Source organism: Balaenoptera borealis (genome assembly GCF_965194805.1).
Source record: "Balaenoptera borealis genome assembly, chromosome: 16".
Classification (NCBI taxonomy): Eukaryota; Metazoa; Chordata; class Mammalia; order Artiodactyla; family Balaenopteridae; genus Balaenoptera; species Balaenoptera borealis.
Genome location: NC_138872.1, coordinates 21929796 through 21953969, shown reverse-complemented (window position 1 = coordinate 21953969; position 24174 = coordinate 21929796). Strand labels below are relative to the sequence as shown.

Here is a 24174-nt window from a genome sequence, read left to right as displayed (position 1 = left end):
TCCTCACGGCTTGCTCTCTCACCTTTCAGGGCTTTACTCAAACGTGAATTCTGAGGGAGGCCTTCTCTGATCACCCTAATTTAAAACTGCAACCCATCCTCACTCCTCCCCTGCCTTGCACTCCCAATCCCCTTCCCCTGCCTTTGAAATTTTCCTACATAGCATTTAGTACCATTTGTCAAACTAAGTTATCCACCTATTTATTTGTTTATTGTCTCTCTCTTCCCACTAAAATATAAGCTCTATGAGGGCAGTAATAGTTGACAGTTTTGTTTATTGCTTCTGGCAAAGAGCAGGCATTCAATAAATGCTTGTTGAATCAATCGCCATAGACCAAGGTCTGGCTCTCTCTTTGGTGGATCTTTGATATCAGATATGTGTGAACTGGAGTCTGGGTAAAAACCACCATACTCTTCTTCTCCTGGGGTGAGTTATTCCTACAGGTAGTCGATCTCATCCATTACAGGAGGATCTTACTAGATTCACTCTCAGGCGGCAATCATAGTTCTAGATTTTGACTGCATGCCAGCCCATTTTTAGGGTGTTTCCAGACAGAATGAGTATGAGAACAGGAATCTGACAATCTGGGTGATAGTCCTGGCTCTGACAGTACCTTTCCATGAATTTTAGTTTCTTCAACATAAAATAAACTTGGTGGATAAGATGATCTCTAAAACTTCTAACTTTGAATTAACTAGCACATGGTAGAAAGACTGGGTTTAGATCCCAGAAATATGAGTTTAAATAAAAGAACTGCCAACACAAGTTCTTGACTAGAAAGAAGAGAATTAATATTTGTTGAAAAAACCCACCATATGCTAGGCAATGTACATAAATTGCTCGTCTACAAGCCGAGTAACACAAGGTTCAGAGAGATTAAGTGATGCCCAAGGTTACACAGCAAGCAGTGGGATTCACCTCAAGCCTGTGGGACTCCAAAGGCTGTATGCACTCTTTTCACTACACCAGAGGTTTCCAACCCAACTGTTTATCAGAACCAAGGGGAAACAATGTTAAGTACAGATGCCTGGGCCTCACACCAGATCTACTGAATCAGAATCTATGTTGGGGGTGGGGTGGAACAGGTATGCTTTGAGAATCTATTTTAAAAGTTTGCAAGGTCAGTCTGATGATCCATGAAATTGCTAAGAGAGTAGAGTAGATCTCAAATGATCTTACCACACACACAAAAGGGTAATCTGCTGAGGTGATGGAGGTGTTAACTAACCTTATTGTGGTAATCATTCTCAATATATATACACTGATATGTGTATCAAATCATTACATTGTACATCTTAAACTTTTACAATGTTGTATGTCAATTCTATCTCAATAAAGATGGGGGGAAAAAAGAAAGAGAAGGTTAAGTAGGAGTGGGGAGACAGGACTCCCACTTCCACCTAACAGTAATTAGGAGCCCTCCCTCATGGGTGTCAAAGGAGGCTGAGTGAGGAATCTGGACTTCTACCTACACTTGGAAGTAACAAGGTTGGTCCCCCCACCCCTGCCTTATCCTGCCAGAGTGGTTTCAGAGGAAGCCAGCTAAAAAGAAGACTTCTGTAAGGTCCAGAGTCTTAGAACATAATACAAAAATGTCCAGTCAAAAATCATTCACCATACCCAAGAACCAGGAAGATCTCCAAATGAATAAAAAAAGAAAAATCAATCAATATACGTTAACACTAAGATGACAGAGACATTAGAATTATCTGACAAAGTTATTAAAGCAGCTGTGATGAAAATGCTTCAATAAGCCATTATGAACTTGTTTAAAACAAAAGAACAGAAAATCTCCGCAAAGAAATAGAAGATACAAAGAAGAAACAAACAGAAATTTTAGAACTGAAAAATTCAATAACAAATAAAAAGCTCAGCAGATGGGCTCAACAGGAGAATGGAGGGGACAAAGGAAAGAATCTGTAACATGGAAGACAGAATAAGAGAAATTACCCAATCTGAACAACAAAGAGAAAACAGACTGAAAAGAGGCTCAGGGACCTATGGGACTATAACAAATGATTTAAGCATCCCAGAATGAGAGAAGAAAAAGGGCAGGGTTGAAAAAGTACTCAAAATACTGAAAGCTCCCCAAATTTGGCAAGAGACATAAATCTATATACTCAAGAAGCTGAGTGAACCCTAAACAGGATTACCCCAAAGAAATCTGCACCAATTATAATTATAATTAAAATTAAAATTTATGAAAACAAATGACAAAAAATCTTGAAAGCAGCCAGAGAAAAATGATACCTTGCCTATATGGGAAAAACTATTTGAATGACACTGGATTTTTCCTCAGAAACCATGTAGGCCAGAAGGAAGCAACACAATAATTTTCAGGTGCTGAAAAAAAAAAAAAGAAGAACTGTCAACACAGAATCCTATACCCAGCAAAAATGTTCATCAGAAAAAAAAAAAAAAAAGAGGAATGAACTGGAGAGCTATCCTCAGATGAAGGAAAACTAAGAGAATCTGTCACCAGCAGGCCTACTCTAAAAGAATGGCTAAAGGAAATTCTCTAAACGGAAAGGAAACGTTAAAAATAAATAAATAAATAAAGAATCTTGGAACATCAAGGAGGAAGAAAGAACATGGTAAATAAAAATACGTATAAATACAATAGGTTTTTCTTATTCTTTTAAATTTTATAAATTGTGTTTGACAGTTAAAGCAAAAATTATAACACTGACTGATGTGGTTCTAAATGTATCTAGAGGATATATTTAAGACAAATATAAACAGGAAAGGGTAAAGAGATATAAAGGAAGTAAGGTACATATACTTCACTAGACCTGTCAAAAATAAGTTATATACACATAATATGATACCTAGAAGAACCACTAAAATGGTTATACAAAGAGATACACTCAGAAACACTACAGATAAATTGAATGGAATTCTAAAAAATGTTCAAGTAAAGGAAGTCTGGAGAAAAAAAGATAATGGAGAAACAAAAAACAGAAAAAACAAAACAAAAGAATTAAATTTCAGACTTAACCTCTAACATATCAATAATTATATTAAATGTAAAATGTCTAAATACACCAATAAAAAGACTGTCAGAGTTGCTTAAAAAATATGACTTTAACTATATGCTGTTTACAAGAAATTCACTTCAAACATAATGATATAGTCAGGTTGAAAGTAAAAAGATGGAAAAAGATATTATCATGTAAACATTAATCAAAGGAAAGCAAGACTAGCTATATTAATATCAGATAAAGTAGACTTCAGAGCAAAAAAATTACCAGAGACAAAGAAGGACATTATATAATGATTAAAGGGTAAATCTATGAAGAAGACATAGTAATCTTAAGTGTGTACGCACAAAACAGAGATGCAAAATGTGTGAAGCAAAAATGGATAAAACTGAAAGGAAAAGTACAGGTGGTCACCACAAGTATAGGTGGTGACTTCAACATTCCTCTCTCAACAACTGATAGAACAATATCAATTATAACACAAGAGCTCAACCACACCAACCAACATTTACATAACTGACATTTACAGAATACTACGACAGTAGGATATACATTCTTTTCAAGTGTCCACAGAACACACACCAAGATAGACCATATCCTGGACCACAAAATAAACCTCAACAAACTTAAAAGAACTAAAATCATACAGTGTGTTCCCCAACAACGATGGAATCAAACTAGAAACTACTAATAGAGAACAGGAAAATCTTCACACACCTGGAAATTAAGCAACACATTTCTAAATAATTCACGGATCAAGGAGGAAATGTCAAGGGAAATTTTTAAAAAATACATGGAAATGAGTGAAAATAAAAGTTCAACATATCAAAATTTGTAAGACACAGGTACAGCCATGCTGAAAGGGAAATTTATAGTACTAAATATATATATTAGAAAAGAGGAAAGCTCTTAAATGAATATCAATAATCTAAACTCCCACAGTAAACACCTAGAAAAAGACAAATAAAATAAAGCAAAATAAATCCAAAGCAGGCAGAAGGAAGAAATAAAAAAAATCAGAGCAGGAATTGAAGTTTAAAACAAAAAACAATAGAGAAAATCAATGAACCAAAGAAATGGTTCTTTAGAGAGATCAATAAAATTGACTTCTAACTAGACTGATGGGGGTGGGGGGAGGGAGAGGTAGAGGGAGAGAGAGAGGGAAGGAGGGAAGGAGGGAGGGAGGGAAGGAGGGATGGAGGGAGGGAGGGAGGGAGGGAAGGAGGGATGGAGGGAGGGAGGGAGGGAAGGAGGGAGGGAGGGAGGGAGGGAAGGAGGGAGACAGAGAGAGGAATTACCAATACCAGTACTACAGACTACAGATATCAAAGGATAATACAGGAATACCACAAATAATTTTATCCACATAAATTTGACAGATGAAATGGCAAATTTCTCAAAAAACACAAACTACCACAATTCACACACTCTGAAATAGATTACTGAACAGCCTTATAAGGAAACTGAATTTATTGTTTAAAGATTCCCAAAATCAAAGAAAAAAGAAAGAAGAACTCTTCAGGCCCAGATGGTTTCACTGCAGACTTCTACCAAGCATTTAAAGAAAATTAACACCAATTCTATACAATCTTCTAGAAATGGAAGAAGAAGAAACACTTTCCAATCCATTTTATGAAGCTAGTATTACCCTGATACCAAAACTCAATAAATATAAAAAAATTTTAAAACTGCAGACCAATTTCCCTCATGAATATAGATGCCAAAATCCCAAACAAAATATGAGGAAATATAATTTAGCAGTATGTAAAAAGAATTACACACCATGACAAAGTAGGACTAAATTCCAGGGATGTAAGGCTGGCTCAGTATTTGAAAATCAATCACTGTTATTAATATTAACAGGCTAAAGAAGATAAATCACATGATTATATCCTCCTCATCTTTCTGACCTCCACATGTTGAAATGTCCTAGGACTTAATCACTGGGCCCCTTTTCTTTCTATACCTATTCCCCCTTATGACTCCCACATTTATATCTCTACCCCAGATCTCTCCCTTGAACTCCAGACCCATAAACCCAATTGCCTATGAGATACCTCTACTTGCACAGGCATTTCCAATTAGACACATACACATCTAAACTGCTCTTACTACCCAAACCAGCTCTTCCCACAATTCAGTACATACATGCAAACTCCATTCTTATGGTTGCTTAGGCTAAAACCCTTAGGGCCATATAAGCTCTTGCTTCTTTTATACCTCATATCTATGCTGTCAGTAAATCCTGTGATCTCTTCCTCTAAAATATCCCCAGAATCTGACCCTTTCTCACTACCTCCACCCTGGTCTGAGTCTTCCTTTCACCTGGGTTATCACAACAGCAGCTGAACTGGTCCTCCTGCTCCTACCCTTGCACCCTGTCTATTTTCTACTTAATAACCACATGCTCCTCTTTTGCTCAAAATGGTCCAATGGACTCTTGTTTCATTCCGAGTAATGTCCAAAGTCCTTACTATTGCCTATAGTTCCCCACATGATACGGTCCCTGGCAACTTTTCTAAGCTCATTTCTAGCCTTCTGGTTCACATCACTTGAGCTGTCCTCCTTGCTGGTCCTTGAAAATGCCAACAATGGTCTGACCTCAGGACTCTGCACTTGGTTTTCCCTCTGCCTGCAACATTCACCACATAGCATAGGGCTTGTTCTCTCATTTTTTTGAAGGCTCTGATCAAATGTCACCGTATCAGTGAGGCCTTCTCTGACCAGTATATATAATACACACCAATCCGCCCATACGTGCATTCCTCATACCGCTTACCCTCCTTTATTTTTATTCAAGGCATTTATAACTTTCGGGCTCATTTTACACACATGTTTATCTTCCCCTGCAGAAGGTAAGCTTCCAAGGACATAGATTCTGTCTGTTTGCCTAGAATAGTGCTTCAGACATAGGTTCTCAAAAATTATCGGCTGAATGAATAAATCAACCACTGGCTTGGGAGTGAAGAACTTGGGATAAGATAACCTTGATTTGATTCCTGGTTCTGTCATTTCTTGTGTCCAAGTGACACTGATGACTCACCCATGTTTAATGTTTTCTCATCTGTCAAATAGTGATAATAACCCGTACCCCACAGGACTGTTGTAAGGATTAAATAAAAGAATGTACGTAATGTGCTTAATACACAGTGACTCGGTATAAAAGTGCTCAGTATATGACACTGTTACTTAATACAGAAAGATGGCCTAGATTTGGACTCAAAGGCCCTAGGTTGTAATTATGACTAGATATTGACTGTGATTTTAGGCTATTCACCTCAGCTACAAATAAGGTGCTGGGGTAAAAAAGATAGAGTCCCTTCTCTCTAATCTTAGTTATGTGATCTTGGGCAGGTCACCCAAGCTCCCTCAGCCTCAGTTTCCTCATTTGCCAAATGGGAATAACATAATACCTATTGCATAGCTTTGTTGTATTAAATGAGTCACTATGTGAAAACACAGTGTCTAGCCCATAGCAGCAGCTCATTATGTTGGCTATGATTATGATGATTCCATTCTGAAGGAGGAGTAAAAGCACCTAAGCAAAGAACAGCGCAGTATGAGCAAAAACAGGCATCAACTAGCACAGTGCCTCCTAACTGGAACCTGCCCACAACTGGTCTGTTCCACTATGATCAGGACATTTAAAAATTCTACTATGTCTACAATAACCTAACTCCCTACCACCACCCCACAGCAGTTAGAAGAACAAATTTCTCTGCTGATGTGATAATTGGAATTTAAAACTTTTAAAAAATAGTTAAAGGATAGAGTCTCAAATAGTGTTTCTTAAAGGAGGCCAACGAACCCATTGACTTCTTTACCCCACCCCCCCACAAAGTTAACATGTATTACTTAAATTTGAGCAATAGTCAAATGAACCCCCAGAAGGCAGCCTGTAATTCCCTGAATACAACAACCAACTAAGAGCTGGGGGCACAAGGGTGTGTTTGACGGCGGTGCTGTCACAGACTAAACATCGGAACTGGCCACTAAAGGTGGTCCCGGAGGCCTAGTAGGAGCCCACCGCGTGAGAAGGGGGGCGTCACCTTTGGAAAAAGAACAGCAAGAGCCAAGGCGTGGAGGCGTGAAAAGTGCACGTGGGTGGCTTGGCAGAACCAAAAAAAGCTTTTTGTGGGGGGCGGCCAGAGAGCAGGACATGTACGGAGGAAGATTGCTGCTGGGGCCTGCCAGGTGAGGGAGAAAGGTCCCGTTCCATCCCCAGGTCATGATCTCTCAGCCTCAGCATCCCCTCAGGATCCCCCTCTAAGGGCTCGCGGTTGCTGTCTCCCTCTCGTTCGCGCCACTCTTGCCTTACCTCGTCTTCCAGCCTTTCCCTCACTCTCGCACCTCCTCCGCCGCGCCGGAAGTGACGCGTAACTCGCGCGCCGCACCGCGCCAGAAAGGTTCTGCGGGAGCGGGAGAAAGGGTTCCGGTGACACTCACTGCGCCGGCGTGCTGGCGCGAGCGGTCAAAGCGCCTTCCGGAGGCCTCCGAAGTGCGCCCTTTTCCCTGTCTGTCGCTTTCGGAGTGCTCCGAGCGAGATTCAAAGAGGCCTTCGCCATCGGAGGGGTGTTTTTCTATACTCTGAGTCCCCCCGGTGCCCCGCCACTTCGGCCCTTGCCCTTTGACCCTGCTCTCGCGGCGGGGTGAGAGGTAGGTGGCCATCTTGTGGCGGCGGCGCGGGCGGCTGATACTGCGGAGACCCATCCCCTCCCCCTCCTGGCCCCCCCCGGCCATCTGTCAGTCATAAAGAGTCCCGCAGGCCGCCAGGTGAGGTCCCGGCCTCGTGCCGTCGCTCTCCCCGCCGCACTGGGCGGCCCAGGCCGATCCCTGCCGGGCCTCACCGCCGCCACCATGTCCTCCTTCTCCGAGTCGGCGCTGGAGAAGAAGCTCTCAGAGCTGAGCAACTCTCAGCAGAGCGTGCAGACCCTCTCCCTGTGGCTCATCCACCACCGCAAGCACGCGGGACCCATCGTCTCGGTGTGGCACCGCGAGCTCCGCAAAGGTAAACACTCCCTCTACCCCCATGGGTCCTCCTCCCGGGTAGCCCTCTCCCGCACCCACTCCCGAGGCCCCTCTAGCTTCTTAGCTGAGCCTGGCTTTCCAGGCCTGGGCCTCTGATTGATTGCGCTTCTGAGGTTGGAGACAGTGTTATCCCCATTTCTCGGAGAAGGAAACTGAGGCCTGGGAGGGTTTAAGGTACTTGTCTGAGGTTCCACCGACCGGGGCTCAGGACTCCCAGTTAACCCAGCCGCTTTCCTCTCTGGCTCCTCCTGACACTTGTGACCATTATTCTCTCGGCAGCGTTGAGCGCCTGGTGGAGGGTACAGGCCTTAGCCTGTTGTGTGCCAGGCGATTGCTGGGCATTCGGAGTAAGATTACCTAGATCGAGCCCTGGCTTAGCCACTTGCTAGCTGAGTGATACCGGGCAAGTTTCTTCTCTCTAAGCCTCTGTTTTCGCATCTGTCAAAAGAGGACAAGGGTAACTGCCACTTACAGAGCCTTTATTCTGTGCCGGTCACTGTGCTAGGACCTTATGTATATCCTCGTACTTAGTCCTCAGCACTGCCCTGGAAGTGGGTACAGTCACTGCCATTGCAGAGAAGTCAAGGGGCCACACCACCTAGACCTTGCCTCTCAGTTTCCTCTTCTCATGCAGCTCTCCTTGGTTCTAGACCCTGCTCAGCATCTGGCAGCCATTGATTGAGCTCAGCCTGTTGTTGTGTGCCAGGCACTGGGTTGGGAGCTTGATAGCATGTTGGCTCCAGAGGCCAAGTGCCTCTGGAGCCTGACTTTGCCATTTACTGAGCCCCCGCAGCTTCACCTCTCTTTCCCTCAGTTTCCTGATCTGTAAAATAGAGATAATGATAACTGATATTTACTGTGCCTTTGTTCTGTGCCAAGTGCAGTACTGATATCATTATATACATTGTCATTTTTTACAGTCTCAGAGTTCTGTGAAGTAGGAACTCAGCAGATGAGAATAAAACGGAGGCTCAAACAACTTGGGGTGAAGAGTAAACAGGATAATTCACATGAACATCTAGCATGGTGTCAGGCAGAGTGTAGGCACTGGATAAATAATGGTGAGGTGGGATACTGATTACTCAGTGTGGGGCATGTTCTTTGCCTCAAATTGCTTACAGTCTGCTGGGGAAAGATGGGCATCTACACAGCCATTTGATACCCCAGTGAGCTTCATAGCAGAAAGCTGAGCAAATGAAGCTTAGCGCTGTTTTGGACAGCCTGTATGTGGTAGGCCCTTTATAGCATAGGAAGTAACTCTACGTGTGTTCTCTGCTATCTGTGAGGTCAGGATGTCATTCTGTTTTACAGATGAGGAAACTGAAGTGGCTAAGTGGTATTTTCAAGGCCTTAGAACCAGTGAGGCTCGGACTACATCAGACTGGCAGACACCAAAATCCAGGATTCTTTCAGGAGACCCAGTTCTAGTCCTCTGGCAGAGACCCCCTGCCCCCCAAATATCATGTGCTGTACTGAGATGGGGGTCCCCTCAGCCCTCAGGGTAGTTGGGGGATAGAGCCTGGGCCTCCCAGAGCCCCATTCATGTACCCCACTGTGCCATTCAGATATTATTTCTGTTGTCTGAGATGTGGCGGAAAAATTCGAATTGCTTTCTACAGGATCCTATCTGGTAGGATCTCAGAGGCGCGTCAAAATCCACCTCAGATGTCACTTTTGTGAAGCCATCTTGATTCCCCACCTCACCCTATTGGAGATACAGAAAATAAAGAGTACTTTTGTTTATGAATCTCCTTTAACCCTAATTTCATATGATGAAACCTTAAGTTGTAAGTAGGTCAGCATTATTATCCCCATTTTATAGATGAGAAGATAAAGATATGAAGAGATGAAGTGCTGTGTTAATGAGTGTACAGCTGGGACATTAGCCCAGTGCTCCGAGACGCCGAAACTTGTTTTCAGGTACCTGGTGCATCAGTGCACTTAATAAGTGAAGGTGATCATCTTACTCCAACCAAACCCGTAGTGCTTTTGTTTATTAGAATTAATCTGCATTTATTTCATTCTTACTAGTTATGTCTCTTTCACTGGATTATATTTTGAGGGAGAAACTAGCTCTTCTGGTTGTCCGTAATGTACACAACATTTAGCATGGTGCCTGTTAACACAGTTAAAAAATAGTTTAGGAGTTAAATTGTCGTCTCTTGACATCATTTTCATGGCTGAGTAAAGGATCCAAGCGGCACTGTCTGATAGAGCATTCTGTGATGAGAGAAATGCTTCATATTTGTGCTGTGCAACAAGGTAGCCTCTTGCCATGAGCACTTGAAATGTGTGACTAAGGAAGTAAACTTTCAAATAAATACAATTGAAAATTCAGTTCCTGAGTTTTGTTAGCTACAAATCAAGTGTTCAGTAGCCACATGTGGCTAATGGCTATCATACTGGACAGTGCAGAACTAGAGGATGCTCTTCCAAGCATCAGTGTACAGTTTCCTAATACCCAGCCTTCATGAATTGAAAATGCCCCCGCACTAAAGTGGAAAAAGATTTTGTGCCCTAATGTTGGAATTGACTAACCTTTTAGGTTCTAGCCCACCCTGAATCTTTAAAAACGGACATTTCTATCTGTAGTCAAGTCATTTCCTTAAGACATTCACAAACCATCTCTGTTTTGCCTCCAAATATTTATGAGACTTTAAAAGTTTTCTTTTTCCTACTTAAGTACTACTTCTATTCATGATGTGTTATTTTCTTTCCATTCCCTAGGAATAATTCTTAATTTATCCCTTTGGGCTCTGTTCTAGGTAGAACTTCTCCCTTTCTTTTTGGAGCAGTTTGTTGTAAAATACCCTAAGATGAATATTTTTTAGTAGTACATTTGTACCTTACGTTTGTACTACTACTACCTTTAATAGTGCAGGTAAATAGGCCTTTTTTTTTTAAAAAAAATTACTTCCTCTAGATGTCAAAACTAGCCAGACAAGTGAAAAATTTTGGTCAGCCAGTTATTTAAACTTTGCTCAATAACTATCTCAACCAATTTGGAATGGGCCTCAGTAGGGAGTGAAAGAATCCATACTGACATATTGGAAAGACATCTGCACAAGTGAGTTACCACCCAGGGCTGGAGTAGAGGGTGTGTGTGTCGTGTGTTATTATGACCGTGTGTGTTCAAGTGCTCTAGGGCTTTGTGGGTTTTTGTTGTTGTTTGCTTGTTTTGGCCGCACTGCACGGCTTGTGGGATCTTAGTTCCCTGACCAGGGATCGAACCCCGGCCCCTCGGAAGTGAGAGGGAGGAGTCCTAACCACTGGACCTCCAGGGAATTCCCTCTAGGGCTTTGTTATATTACCTTTACACACATGGTGCTCATGTTGATTATTCAGGATGCTGGATGTGGAGGGATAAAGTTTTATCCTAAATTCTCATTGCTAAGTTTGAGGGTGATGAGAATTAATTGGCATTGTAGATAGTGAAAACCTTGGCTCTCTTAGCTATCATATTTGTAATACTGCAAAATGTATCAGGTCTTGAATGGCCAAATTGACATTTTACAATATGGATTCTGGGTTTTTTAACATAAAGTATATTAGTCCGATTTGCTTTGTAGAAGTTCTGTTTTACTTTTTTTTTTTTTTAATATTTATTTATTTATCTTTGGCTGCGTTGGGTCTTTGTTGCTGTGTGCGGGCTTTTCTCTAGTTGTGGTGAGCGGGGACTACTCTTCGTTGCGATGCGCGTGCTTCTTACTGTGGTTCCCTTGTTGCGGAGCACAGGCTTTAGGTGTGTGGGCTTCAGTAGTTGTGGCTCGCGGGCTCAGTGGTTGTGGCTCGCATGCTCAGTAGTTGTGGTGCACGGGCTTAGTTGCTCCGCGGCATGTGGGATCTTCCTGGACCAGGCTTCCAACCTGTGTCCCCTGCATTGGCAGGCGGATTCTTAACCACTGCGTCACCAGGGAAGCCCTCTTTTAACTTTTAAATCTAACTTTCATGGCATTATAGACTTGGTAGTTTAACTTGCTGCAACATCCTAGAACAAGGTTTGCTTTAAAAAAAAAAAAAAAAAGCTTTTTGCCGTAATCATACCTTTGTAGCAACAGTGGGATATTGAAACTATTGACACTTTTGTTCTGTTTTTGAATAATAATTAGAACAGTTAAAGATAGCTCCAGGTTTTCAATATTCTCATCAGTTGGCCATCTAAACTAGGTTATTATCAGAAGGTTAGTACATTTCAGGATATCCATATTTAATTTTATGAGCACTTTAAGTCATCAGTTTCAACTATAACATGCTTTAAAAATCTTGTTTTTAACTTGAGTGAGTTATTCTCCTGTAGCTACACTTTGAAATGTCAGATCTTGAGCCTGCTGTGTCAGAATTTATACTTGCTGTGTGCATTTCAAAAGAAACAGAAATGGTTTCTGAGAGCAGTGGAGTAAGGACTAGTAATTCAGGTGTAAAGGTTGACATAGGGCTTGCTTGAGTCTTTTGGGCACTTTGGCATTGGAGTAAACTTAATGTTTTGAACTATCTGATTGTGTTATTATTTATTTCTTTTAAAAGAAAACTGGGACCAAAAATGGTAGTGATGTAACTTTACGGTTGAAAAGTTATGTGCATAGAAGCCAGGAAATTCAGTAATGTTCCCCCAAGCAACTGTAACTCAGACATATTGCGTGAGGTTTTTATGGTTTAATGCATGCTACCATATAGAGTAATAGGAAATACTACATTTAGTAGGTATAAGAGAGAAGAATTATATTTTTTGTGGGAGCCATAATTTTGCATATCCAGATTTCAGACATGTGTAAATTTTCAGTGATCATGTAACATTAATGTATATTTGTATTTTGAGATAAATATCCATTGGTGCATCTAGAGATTCCTCTGGATTGTAGAGTTGATATCATTGACTGATTATGGTTATTGGAATGTTCAAAGAGAAATTCTTGGTCTAGGAGCATAAATTACAAGTATCTTTTAAAATTGAGACTTAACTCAGTCTTTCATTCTGTGGTATTTGATAATTAACAGTGAGTAAGAAATGCTCATCTTTGCAATATAATAAATGAAAACCTTGGTTTTAACATGTCTTCTGGAGATGTATTGACAGCTTATCCTTTAGGAATTTACGGGAGAATATTGACTGCTTAAAGGTTTAGGAATTTTCTTTGGATTATCTTAATTTTTACTGCCAATTAATTACCCTGACTAAAATAACACAGAAGTTAAGATGGCGTATTCTCTTTTTTTTTAAAAACAATTATATTGAACTATAATTCACATTCCACACAAGTCACTCTTTTAGAATATACAATTCAATGGTTTTTAGTATGTTCGCAGTTATGCAGCTATCACCACAATCAATTAAGATGGCGTATTCTTGTTTTTTATTTTTTTCAAAATTGTATTCTCAATCCTGTTTCACTAGACACCTCCAGGAGTCCCTTAAATTGTTTTTTCAAACATAGCAGTCTTGACCTCAAGTAGGTAATGCTTGTCTTCGTGTTCTTTAGGAGTAGCTTAGGGCAAAAGAATTGTGAATTGAGAATTTCCTTGGTGTAAGCTAAATTATCTTCTTTTCTTTTTTTCCAGCCAAATCAAATAGAAAGCTTACTTTTCTGTACTTAGCCAATGATGTCATTCAAAACAGTAAAAGGAAAGGACCTGAATTCACTAGAGAATTTGAATCTGTCCTTGTGGATGCTTTTTCTCACGTTGCCAGGTATGTTTTCTGGTTTTTTGTTCTGTTTTGTTTTTGAATGCATTACCTTTTCCTTTTTGTTCTTTGTTTTTTGTGTGTGATAGCCTTTGTAATTTGACAGCTTCATACTTTAAAGAGAGGTACTTTATAGAGAGTTGCAGAGGCCAAATTGTGGTTTTATATTTTGCCTGACTCCTTGAGAAACTATCTCAGACAAGTAAATATTTTGATGCATTGAAGGGACTCAGTCTAGCACTTGAAGCACATCTTTTCTCCTAGATGTATTCACTATTGAATTCACTTCTTGAATATGGTACTTTCCTTGGTTTGGCTGAGTTGTCTTATTAGCTTATGGTTAAAAAACAAAGCTAAATAGTACAAGGGAACTTTCCAGTAACAAAACCTTAAGCAAGAAATTAGTTGCTGTGCCTTTGTTTTTACTTACTTCTGGATGTCTACATGTCTAACTTACTAAAAATAGTAGTCATTACTGTACCTGCAAAGATAGTAATTATTAGTGTGGAAAGTAGATATTTGCTCTGGCTCTGTCATATTAAGTGTGTGCCACTATTGTGTTTTGTGACAGAGGACGGGGGTGGGTAGAGCATACTTATAGCTGATATCACGGAAACTATACATTTAATTAAAAGTTTTACAAATCACTTTTATTTATTTAAAAACAAACTGTTTTTTTGTAGATATAAGTTGGTTGTCTAGGAGGAGCAAAGAAAAACTATTTTTTCACTAGAATATTAATAAGTAAGCAAATCAAACAAAACATCTTTGCCAAAGGAAACTGGGAAGGGTGAGAAGGAGACTAGTGGGTTAAACGAAAATTGTTCTAAGGCCTAGAGTGTAAGTGAAAGACCTTAAGTGTGAAAGTAAGTCTGGCATTCCGTGAAAGATTTGGAAAGTTTGAAGGAGTGAAATGAGAACTCCAAAGGATTTTTAAGAAATGACATCTAGCTTTGTAGAGATGGATAAAAGATTTTTGTTAGTCAACTGGCTTTTTTTTTTTTTTGAACATGGATACTGAAAAAGCAGAATGTTTGGGAACTTGAAAAAATATTGAGTCGTCATAACAGAGAATAAGCTTAGAACGGACTACTCGAGTAGCCCTCTGAAATTGGAGACAGGCATTTTCTTGTTTTGAGGAGATTCAGTTCAGTTTCTTAGACGTTGGCTGTAGCTCTGCCTCCAACACTGAGTGGCCTTGGATGTGTTATGTAGCTTTTTGAGCCCACGTTTGCAGGTTAGTTAAAAGGGAATGTCACCACCTGTCTCATTCGAGTTGTGAGGATAAAGTAAAACAACAGTGCTCAATCCACAGTCTTTGCCCATTCATGGGAGTGTACTATATTATAAACTATGTGAAGAGAAGGACTGTTTCTTTTTTGTTCTTTCCTGTATTCCAGACACCTAATAGAGTATCTGGCACAGAGCTACTGGGTTTTGTACCTTCGAGAACACCATTTAGATAGTCTTGATGTGAATGGTGTCCCAGGAGCTGAGCAACACTGTGGTCTGCCCTGGCACAGAGTAGGGATTCAGTAAATAGTTGTTGAATAAGTTAATAAATTTAGGGTATAAGAAATTGACTAAAGAAATTTCCTATAGGGATAGTAAACATAACATTTTTCCTTAAAAATTGAACAGTAATCATAAGCTGCTCCCAAATCAGAAAAGTGTAAGTAGAAAAGCGGGTGGGAGAGGGGGGATGAGCAATACCAGGATTAAAAATTTTTCTACTTGGTATCATCTTAAAACCTATCTAGGAGGCACTGTAAGAATGTCTTGGCAAATTCTGTGGCATTATGGGGAAAATAGACCTGATCCTTTTAAATAAAAAAAGATAGCTCTGTTACCTTTCTTTTTTGCATTCTTCTAGTTCTTTTAAGGTCCCGTTCAGGTATTATATTCAAGATCCCCATGTCTCTAAGCTCCCTCCCCACCCCCACCCCCATTATTAGAATAGGAAGTCCAGCCACACCACTTCAGTCCTGATGCACCTTATCAACAGTAAGAAGTGCTCTCTGTACAGTTTTTCTGTGGCCGATTGATGAACAAAGATAGTGGACCCATTAATATTGACTAAAATTGATTAGGAATCTCTTTATGATAATTTCCTACCTCCTCCCTCAAACCCCCTACCCCCTAGGAAAGAAACAACAAACCTCTCAAGTCAGAGAAAGCTGCCAAGCTCATAGGGTAGATTTAATTTGAATAGCAGTTTAAGTAACCAGACTTTAAACTTATTTTCCACACAAATGCCTTCTTGTTTTCTTCTCAGTTTGGAGATAGTTGTGCACTTAATCTTTCCTTCAAGATGTATTTAAGTGCCTTCTTTGTGCAAAGTACTGATCCACATACTAGGGGGGCAAGCAGTGAACAAGGCAGGCAAGGACAAAATGAATAAGATACTTTCAGAGAGTGATAATATGGACATAATAAAATAGAATGACGTTCTTGAGTGGGATCTCTTCCAGTGTGGTGAAGGAAGGCCTCTCTAAGGAAGTGACATTTGAGGTAATCATGCGAAATAGGAACAGCTATTAAAAAGAACCTAAGGTACAAATAATCTTGGCATGTTAAGAGGATCAGAATGAAGGCCATTGTGGTTAGAACACAAGGAACAGAGGGAAAGTCGCATCCAGGTGAGATCAGAGAGGCAGGCAGGTGATAGTCACATATGCCTTGTAAGCCTTGGGAGAGAGTTAGGATTTTGTTCCGAAAGGATGTCAGGAGTTTTAAGCAGGGGAGTGATATATTCCAAATGCCTTGTTCAAAGATCCCTCCAGCTTGGGGTGGAGAATAGATTATAAAGGCCAAGGGAGAGGCAGGGACCTGAGGTCGAGGGTGTTGCTCTAGTGTAGGCTAGAGATGACATTGGCTAGGTCTCAGGAGCATTGAGGAGATAATAGCTTCCACTTGTTGAATGTTTACTTTATGGGTAGATTTGTGCCCCCCCCCCCCCATGTAAAACTGATAGGATTAGTGGGAGCTTGGTAGTGAGGGAAAAGAGAAATCAAAGATTATTTCTAGGTTTTTGACATGAGTATGTGGATGGCTGATGGTGCTGTTTACCGAGGTGGAGATTGAGGTAAAGATATGGTAGAGGAAATCAAGAGTTTTGTTTTGGCCATGTTAAGTTTGAGATGGCTAATAGATATTCCAAAGGGTGATGCCATATAGGCGGATGGATGAAACAGTCTTGAAGCTCAGTAGGAAATTGATTTCTGGAGACATAAATTTGGAATTATCACCATATACATATTTATTTCCTGTTATAACAGTCATGGGTCCCCAAGACCACTTCCAGGTTTGGTGACTTGCTAGGAGGACTCACAGGACTTGGGTATAATTGTGTTCCTGGCTATGATTTATTACAGTGAAAGGATATAAAGCAAAATTAGCAAAGGGAAAAGGTGCAAGGGATGAAGTCCAGAGGAGACAAGGCATAAGCTTCCAAGAGTCCTTTCATAGTGGAGTCACACAAGACATACTTAATTCCTCCCCCTTTGAACTGTGGCAATACATGTGAAGTGTTTTCTACCTGAGAAGCCCGTTAGAGATGTAGTACCTAGGGATTTTGTTAGGGTTGGTCACAGGCACTCCGCCAAAATTCTAGGCTCCCAGAAGGAAAGCAGGTGTTCAGCAAAAACCATACTGTTTGTATAAACAGCTTAAGCACAGTAAACCGCCCTTATCAGTTAGGGAATGATGGGAACGCTTCTGAAATCCAGGTTCCGAGATGCCAGTCGAGGGCCGACCTCGTGAGCAGGCCTTTCTAAGGGCAGCAGTCTCAGGCCTGCTGTGTTAACTCTTTTCTATACAATTGCAAAGGACTGTTTCTGCTTTACCTTTACATGAGGCGCTGTTGGAAGTGCTGAGGATACTTAGAAATAATTTATGCCCTGAGTAGGCCTGCTATAGTCCTACTGTGCATGGGATAAGAGAGAAGTACACAAATTATAGTGGGTGTACCAAGGCAGTGCCATTTGAGCTGCAGAGGAAGAAAAGGCCCCCACGCTGGCTTGGGAAGCCCTCTGGTATCCAGCTGACACTTCAAGCAGTAGTCCTACGTGTGTATAACACATACTTTTCACTTTTTAGATCAAATTTTCAGTGGTTGAATTTATAAATATTTAGAATTAAGATACTAAGTTGTGTTCTGCAAAATAAGTTACATATGTACTTATTTATCATCTTTCAGTTTATTCATTGATAAGTGGCAAAGATTTTTTGTGTTTTTTCACTTAAAGATTTCTCAAGTTAGAATGGAGTTAGTACAACTTGAAAAGATAGCTCCTTCTGTCATAAAATGACTTTTTTGCTTTGGTTGTATCCAATTTCAGGTGCTAAAGTGACTTCCACTTCATTGGAGCTACTTAGGGCAAAACCTCATCAGTAAAAAATTTCTTGACTGTTGTGTCTATATCTTTAGACCTTAGCTGGCAAAACTTTGATTTACTGTAGTGCTCAAAGAATTAGCCTATCATGGTTAATTATGTTCACTAATTAAAGTCGAGCACCCTTTTGGCTGTAGCCTTCAGTGGTGAAAGCCTTTTGAAAATCTTTTGGTTACAACAGGTTTGAGCATCAGTATCCGCTATATAGTAGTGTGACTGCAACTGTACTCACTATCAGTCTTAATCAAGCCCCAAATAGCCCCGGGAATGGTGGATGGTGGTTGGATGGGTGTTGTGCCCCTCCCAACCCTTTTAACTAAATCCTTGATAAGAATTTGTTTTCATGATTGGTTTCTCTTTTAAGAGAATTTGCAGAGAACAGATTTTATGTTAAAAGTACCAACCAGTTAAGTTCTGATTAGCTGTGATTTTGTTACAGTAGTTATAATGACTTTATTTTTCTAAAGCCTGCATTTGATCACATTAGGGACTTCCCATTGCCTTCAGGATAAAGGCCACATGTTTAGTATGGCATTTAGGGTCCTCTATAATCTAATTCCACTGTATCCCTCCAGATTCTTCTGCTGTTTCCACACCCCCCCATATAGTACTTCAGCCACCAGAATTACTCAGAACCTTTTGCTCTTCACCTTGTTCTGTTTTGGGGATTCCATTCAAGTGAGAGGAGAAAGCATGAGCATAGGCACACGTACCAGTGGCAGCAAGTGCTGAGTAGAAAATACTTACTGTTGAGTGTTGCTAGAACATGAAGCCTCAGGTAGGGTGTGGAGAGGTGAGGGGCTGCTGGGTCAAGAACCTAGAGGTCAGGACCTACGCCTTGTTCTTTGTATTTCAAGCACAGTATTTCATAAACCTTAATGCGCAGATGAATGCTTAATTGATGTCTGACATGAATGACCTTGATGTGGTAAAATGGTCATTGAAAGTTAACTAATTGTATGGCCTACTGAAACCTTTCTAACATTTTTCAAAAAAAACATTGCAATTAAATATTTATTGTGCTTGTTCTAGGGCATATAGCAGTGGGGGAAAAAGACAAATCCCTGCCCTTGTGGAAATCACATTCAAATGGAAAGAGAGTATAAACAACAGGGAAACCGATATATAGCACACCAGAAGATAAATTGTGTGGAGAAAAATTAAGTAGGAGTAGGGAGTGTAATTTTAAGTAGGGAGATTAGGAAAGGATTCACTGAAAAGGTGCTGTGTGAATATACGCACCTGAAGGAGGAGAGCAAAGGATCCTTGCCTGGCCTGAGCCTTGGTTCCAAGCTAAGTGCAGAGGTCCTACACTTTATGGCAGGAGGGCCAGGGAGCTGTTGAGGAGGGAGGGGAGAGTGAGGATAGGTGAGGTCAGAGAAATAATGGGCTGGGCTGAGAAAGGCTTTGTAGGCTTCATTAGGACTTTCACTTTTATTCTGAGGGAGACCAGGAAGAACCATTGGAAGTTTTGAGCAAAGGAGCGACATGCTCTACCTTAACACAACAGTTAGGATTTAAAACTTGAGAATAGATGGTTGGAGGACAGGGTGGAAGCAGGGAGACTAGTAATGAGGCTGTTGCAGTAATCAGACAAGAGATGATAGTGGCTTGGATCAGGGTGAGAGCAGAGAAAGAGGTGAGAAGTAATTTGTTTCTAGATATATTTTGAAGATGGAGTAGAGATGTTTTTATTATAAATATCAAGGTCATATCTTTAAGTTTTATAAATATCAGTGGAAGTTTTTTCCCCCTTTTCCCCCTCACCCTGACCTCTGACTTAAAAAAAAAAAAAACAGCTTTACCAATAGAATAATTAATTTGTATGTATCCTGATTTAGTTAGTACTTTAACCCCCAATTTAGTGAAATTTGCCACTAATAATTCATAAGTACAATCTGACCAGATTAGGCCGGAAACTCAGCTCATCTTGAGTGTTAACATAAGTTTTAGAAAAGTGCTGTTAGGGCTGGGGGTGAGTGAAATTCCCATCTGAGTTGAATTTTATATGGTTTCTTCTTGAGGTTCCCACTAAAGATACTGACTTAGATACTAAGATGTCAGGGTAACCCTTCTTGTTTATAGTTCCTCAGTGTAAGGTCATTGACATCCGCACAGCCTCACAGAACAGAACAATTCATAGTAACACAGTACATGGTGAGGGAATTTGTTTTCCTTTCGGAAAGTCTTCCCCCATGCTTCCACTTGCCGTCTGACACTTTATGGTAAACAACTGTTTCACCCTGAGTGTGATTTATGGTCATCTCACTGAAAAATAAGAGAGTGATGTGTTTTAAGAGAGTAGTATGTCAGGAAAATAACTAGCTTCTTTCATTCAGATATAAATTACAAAGGACTGTATTATGCTCGGTGTGTTCTGAGATTATCTGCTAGACACCTTTGTGTGAATCTGGAATACAGACCTAGACTGGAATTAAAATAATTATGAAGTAGTGAGTTTAAAGTTGAGATCAGTCTTGACATATATGTGTGTACGATTGTATTTATACATATTAGAGGTGTTGGTGTGTTAGCACTGATGAGTTATTATGAATTTCTTCCCTACTTTAAACATTTGGTTTTAATCATTTTTTTCCTGTCCTTAAAAATTTTGGCCTGCTTTAATTTCCAGCAGTATATCTGGCACTAGATTTCAGTTAATGCCTTGTAAAAAGCAAGCTGTCACAATTGATATGATTGATTTTTGATAATTCTCTGTCAGTAAAAATCAGCCTTTGGCTTTTTGCCCTATTTGCCCCATCTTTCAAAGAGGATAAAAGAGACAGATTAATTCTGTAACATAATCCCTCTGTCTTCCCTGCACACCACAGGAAGAATGTAGTTTCTGGTCAAGTTTTGAATATCCATTAACTACAGTATGTACCTTACTCTTCCTTCTGTTTTTAAATATGTAAATCATTTAGTCAGTTGTTGGTTTTTTGTTTTTTTTTTTAAAGTAAATCTGTCCTAATTAAAAGCAAAAAATCTTAAGCTTATATATATCTTTTCGTCTTTTCTGGGCAGAGAGGCAGATGAAGGCTGTAAAAAACCTTTAGAAAGATTGCTGAACATCTGGCAAGAAAGAAGTGTGTATGGCGGCGAGTTCATACAGCAGCTGAAGCTGTCTATGGAGGACTCCAAGAGCCCTCCCCCCAAAGGTAGAAACATCACCACATGTTTACAGCTCTTGGTCTTTGCCTACTTTCGAATCACATATGAAAAGCTGCAGTGGGGGTTGCTGTGAACCACCAGCGATTATATGATTCTTCAGAGAGAGATGATCATAAACGATGGTGAGAATTTATATAGTGCTTGCAGTGTGTAAGCCTGGTTCTAGTATTCATGCTATTCATCATCTCATATCCTACCTTTTGATCTGTATTCTCCTTGGCACGCTTATGCCTTTCAGAGACTTTCCTTGCACAAGGGAAAGGAACAACAAAATTGTTCAGAGTTATGGCGAACTAGGAAGTACCCTGGGCTAAGATTTTGTCTGAGCCTTGCCGCTAACTACTATAGGATCTTGGATAAGTCCTTCAGCCCTTTTGGAACTTGGTTTCATTAAATATTGATGTGGTTTGGGGACATACTTTTGATGGTTGTCAGCTGCTGTCTAAAATTGGTTTTGGTCCTTATTGAACCCAGAATATCCTGAGATAGTGTGTTCATGTATGTGTGTGAATTTTACCAAGTCCTTCTTAAAAGCTATGTTATTTTTTCTTTTAAAGAGGAGTAAGATCAAACATTATTTGGTTCTTTGGCTTCCAGTTAGTTGTGGCTTAATTCTAGCTGGCATGACATGTTTCTAAGCTGCAGATCTGATCTAACTGTACACATGCTCATTGCCTGGAGGATTAAGTCCAAATACTAACATTGTATTTAGGACCCTTTATAATGTGAACTAGTCTACTTTTCCAGATTCTTCTCCCATTTTCTCACATATACCATATTCTTTGGCCATACCTAGCAATTTCCCCTCTGGATGCTCTGTTGGTACCCCTTCCTTTGCATCTGCTGTTACCTCTGCCCAAAATGTCCTTATGCCCCTTTTGTGGTGAACTTATTCTTTAAGAATGCTGCTCACATTCTGACATATTTGCTAGCTTGTCTGGGCACATGTAACCAATTCCCTCCATCTTCCTCTGGGACTTTGTACATGCCTCTGCAATAGAACTTAACCACAATTAGCATATGTGATAATATCATTCATTCAGCAACTCTTTTTATTGTATACCTTTCACAATCTCTTCCAGGTCTGAGTTTATATGCGTTTTAAGGTGGAGTAACTTTCCTGTGAAACTGGAGGTTAGAGGCTTTCTAAGAATGACATAAGTGCTTTCAGTCTGCAGGTCATTGTTGTTTTACTTGGAATTGATAGAAAACAATTTTGGGATTGGATTGGATTCTGGCAGTGTTTGTGTTGTATCCTTTGGAAGTATTCTACACAGTGTTGGGGAATTATCCAGCATTCTTTTCTCTCCTCTGACTTGAAGTCCATTGGTAAACAGTGCTGATTTTTTAAAAACACCTTTGGGCAAGTAGGAGAGCTCTGAAAGATGATGTTTGAAGCTAAGTGTTGAATTTCAGTTAAACAAGCATTTGCCAAACATGTGCTTTGAGTAAACAACTATGCTAGACAGTATAGGAAAGAGCAAGAGAGGAGTGAGAAATAGTTTTGCACTCAGGAAGCAGTCAGACAAATTGGGGAATCTGTGGCAGTGGCAGATTTGAAAATAGCTCCACTGGGTTTCTGATTTTTTTTTTTGAGTGTCTAGACATTAACAGCAATAGAGGCAGTATTCCTTTAATGTAGAGGGTAATGCTGTTCTAAAGATCATTTCTCTTTCTCTAGTTTGTAAAGATGAAAACACATTTCAGAAGGTTCCAATGTGTTTGTCTCAGCTAACTCACTCTGTCTTCTCACTGTCTTCTTTGGACCTGAGTTATCAGAATATTTTACACAATCCTTTCAAAATATTGATGAGTTTTCCAGAAGCTTATTTCCAAATTTAAATAGTCCTTTTATATTTCAACCTTAATTCAAGGCTAATTCTTTATCTTCAGACAACTTTACAGAGTTTACTTTTGGAATAAAAATTTTCCTGTGGAACTGACATTTCTAATGTTGGAGAATGTGTGAGCTTAGGAATTTTGTTTTAGAACTGGAGTTTTCTTGAGTTTGTGTACCTGTAATATAAAATCTGTGGGGTTTTTTTCTTCCTTTTTTCAATCCCAGGTATAAGACCCAGTGATTCTAAAGTTGTCTCTGTATTCTTGGGAATACTCATGCTGTTGCTTGACTGAGTGGAACTTCATTACTTACTTCAGTCCCACGTAAATCACATGGTATCCTATAGTTGTAGGCTTTAGAAAGGAAAGGTAGATACAAAGGAAATAGCATTTATTGAGCACCTATTCAGCACCAGCCCTTCTGCTGGCTGCTTTTCATGTTAACTTATTTTAGATCCTTACAACTACTCTATGTACTAGGTATTATTTTCATATTTCAGTTGAAGATATTAAGACTCGCAAGGGTACAGTAATTTTGTCCAAGTAGATATAATAGATAAGTAGAGAATTCAAACCCAGGTCTGTATAACTTAAAAGCCTATGTTCTTCACACCATAATTTTTCCCTGAAAGCGCAGGGATTCAGTAGACTTGAATGAGGGTATGATTTCATGAGTAGGTCACACAACTTTCCTGGACCTTAGTATATAGTTAGTTTAGCTATTCAGAGCAAGGGTTTGAAATCAGACTTCCATAGTATGAATCCCAGCTCTGTCACTTCCAAGCTGTGTGACCTTGGGCATGGCATTTGACCTCTCTGAGCCTCAGGTTCTCACTGTACAGTATGGCTATTAATAGTAATAATACCTCATAGGGTTGTGTGAGGATTACTTGAGATAGTGAAGGTAAGATGTTATTAATGTGATCATATGACTTCTATTTGGTACCCCCTCCCAGTTCTAATATCTAATATTCTGAATTTCTAAATACAAACCAATAGCAAAAGTAGGAGGAGTCATGTTAGTATGTTCAGCCCCCCAGATTTTGTGCAAGGCTGGAGAGCATGGTGGTTAAGAGCACAA

General features: G+C 40.0%; 2 protein-coding genes across 15 annotated transcripts in view; one reads left to right on the top strand and one right to left on the bottom strand.

The window, feature by feature from the left end:
- Positions 1-7388, bottom strand: part of TTI1 (TELO2 interacting protein 1) — a 43599-nt gene extending 36211 nt beyond the window's left edge. Inside the window, exon 1 of one of the 4 annotated variants that reach the window (XM_082361927.1) lies at positions 7300-7388. The gene's annotated coding sequence lies outside the window, so the exon portion shown is untranslated. Of the gene's footprint in view, positions 1-7030; positions 7276-7299 lie in introns of those variants that run through there. The other 3 variants (XM_082361924.1, XM_082361925.1, XM_082361926.1) reach the window with 3 other exon arrangements.
- Positions 7389-7451: 63 nt separating this feature from the next.
- Positions 7452-24174, top strand: part of RPRD1B (regulation of nuclear pre-mRNA domain containing 1B) — a 103343-nt gene continuing 86620 nt past the window's right edge. For 7 of the 11 annotated variants that reach the window (XR_014236024.1, XR_014236025.1, XR_014236026.1 and 4 more), the window contains exons 1-3: positions 7465-7989; positions 13566-13695; positions 21108-21241. Coding sequence is in view for 7 of the 11 variants with exons in the window: in XM_082362017.1 (XP_082218143.1) it covers positions 7839-7989; positions 13566-13695; positions 21108-21241 (415 nt within the window). In the remaining 4 variants the exon portion in view is untranslated. Of the gene's footprint in view, positions 7990-13565; positions 13696-21107; positions 21242-24174 lie in introns of all 11 variants that reach the window. The other 4 variants (XM_082362011.1, XM_082362013.1, XM_082362016.1 and 1 more) reach the window with 4 other exon arrangements.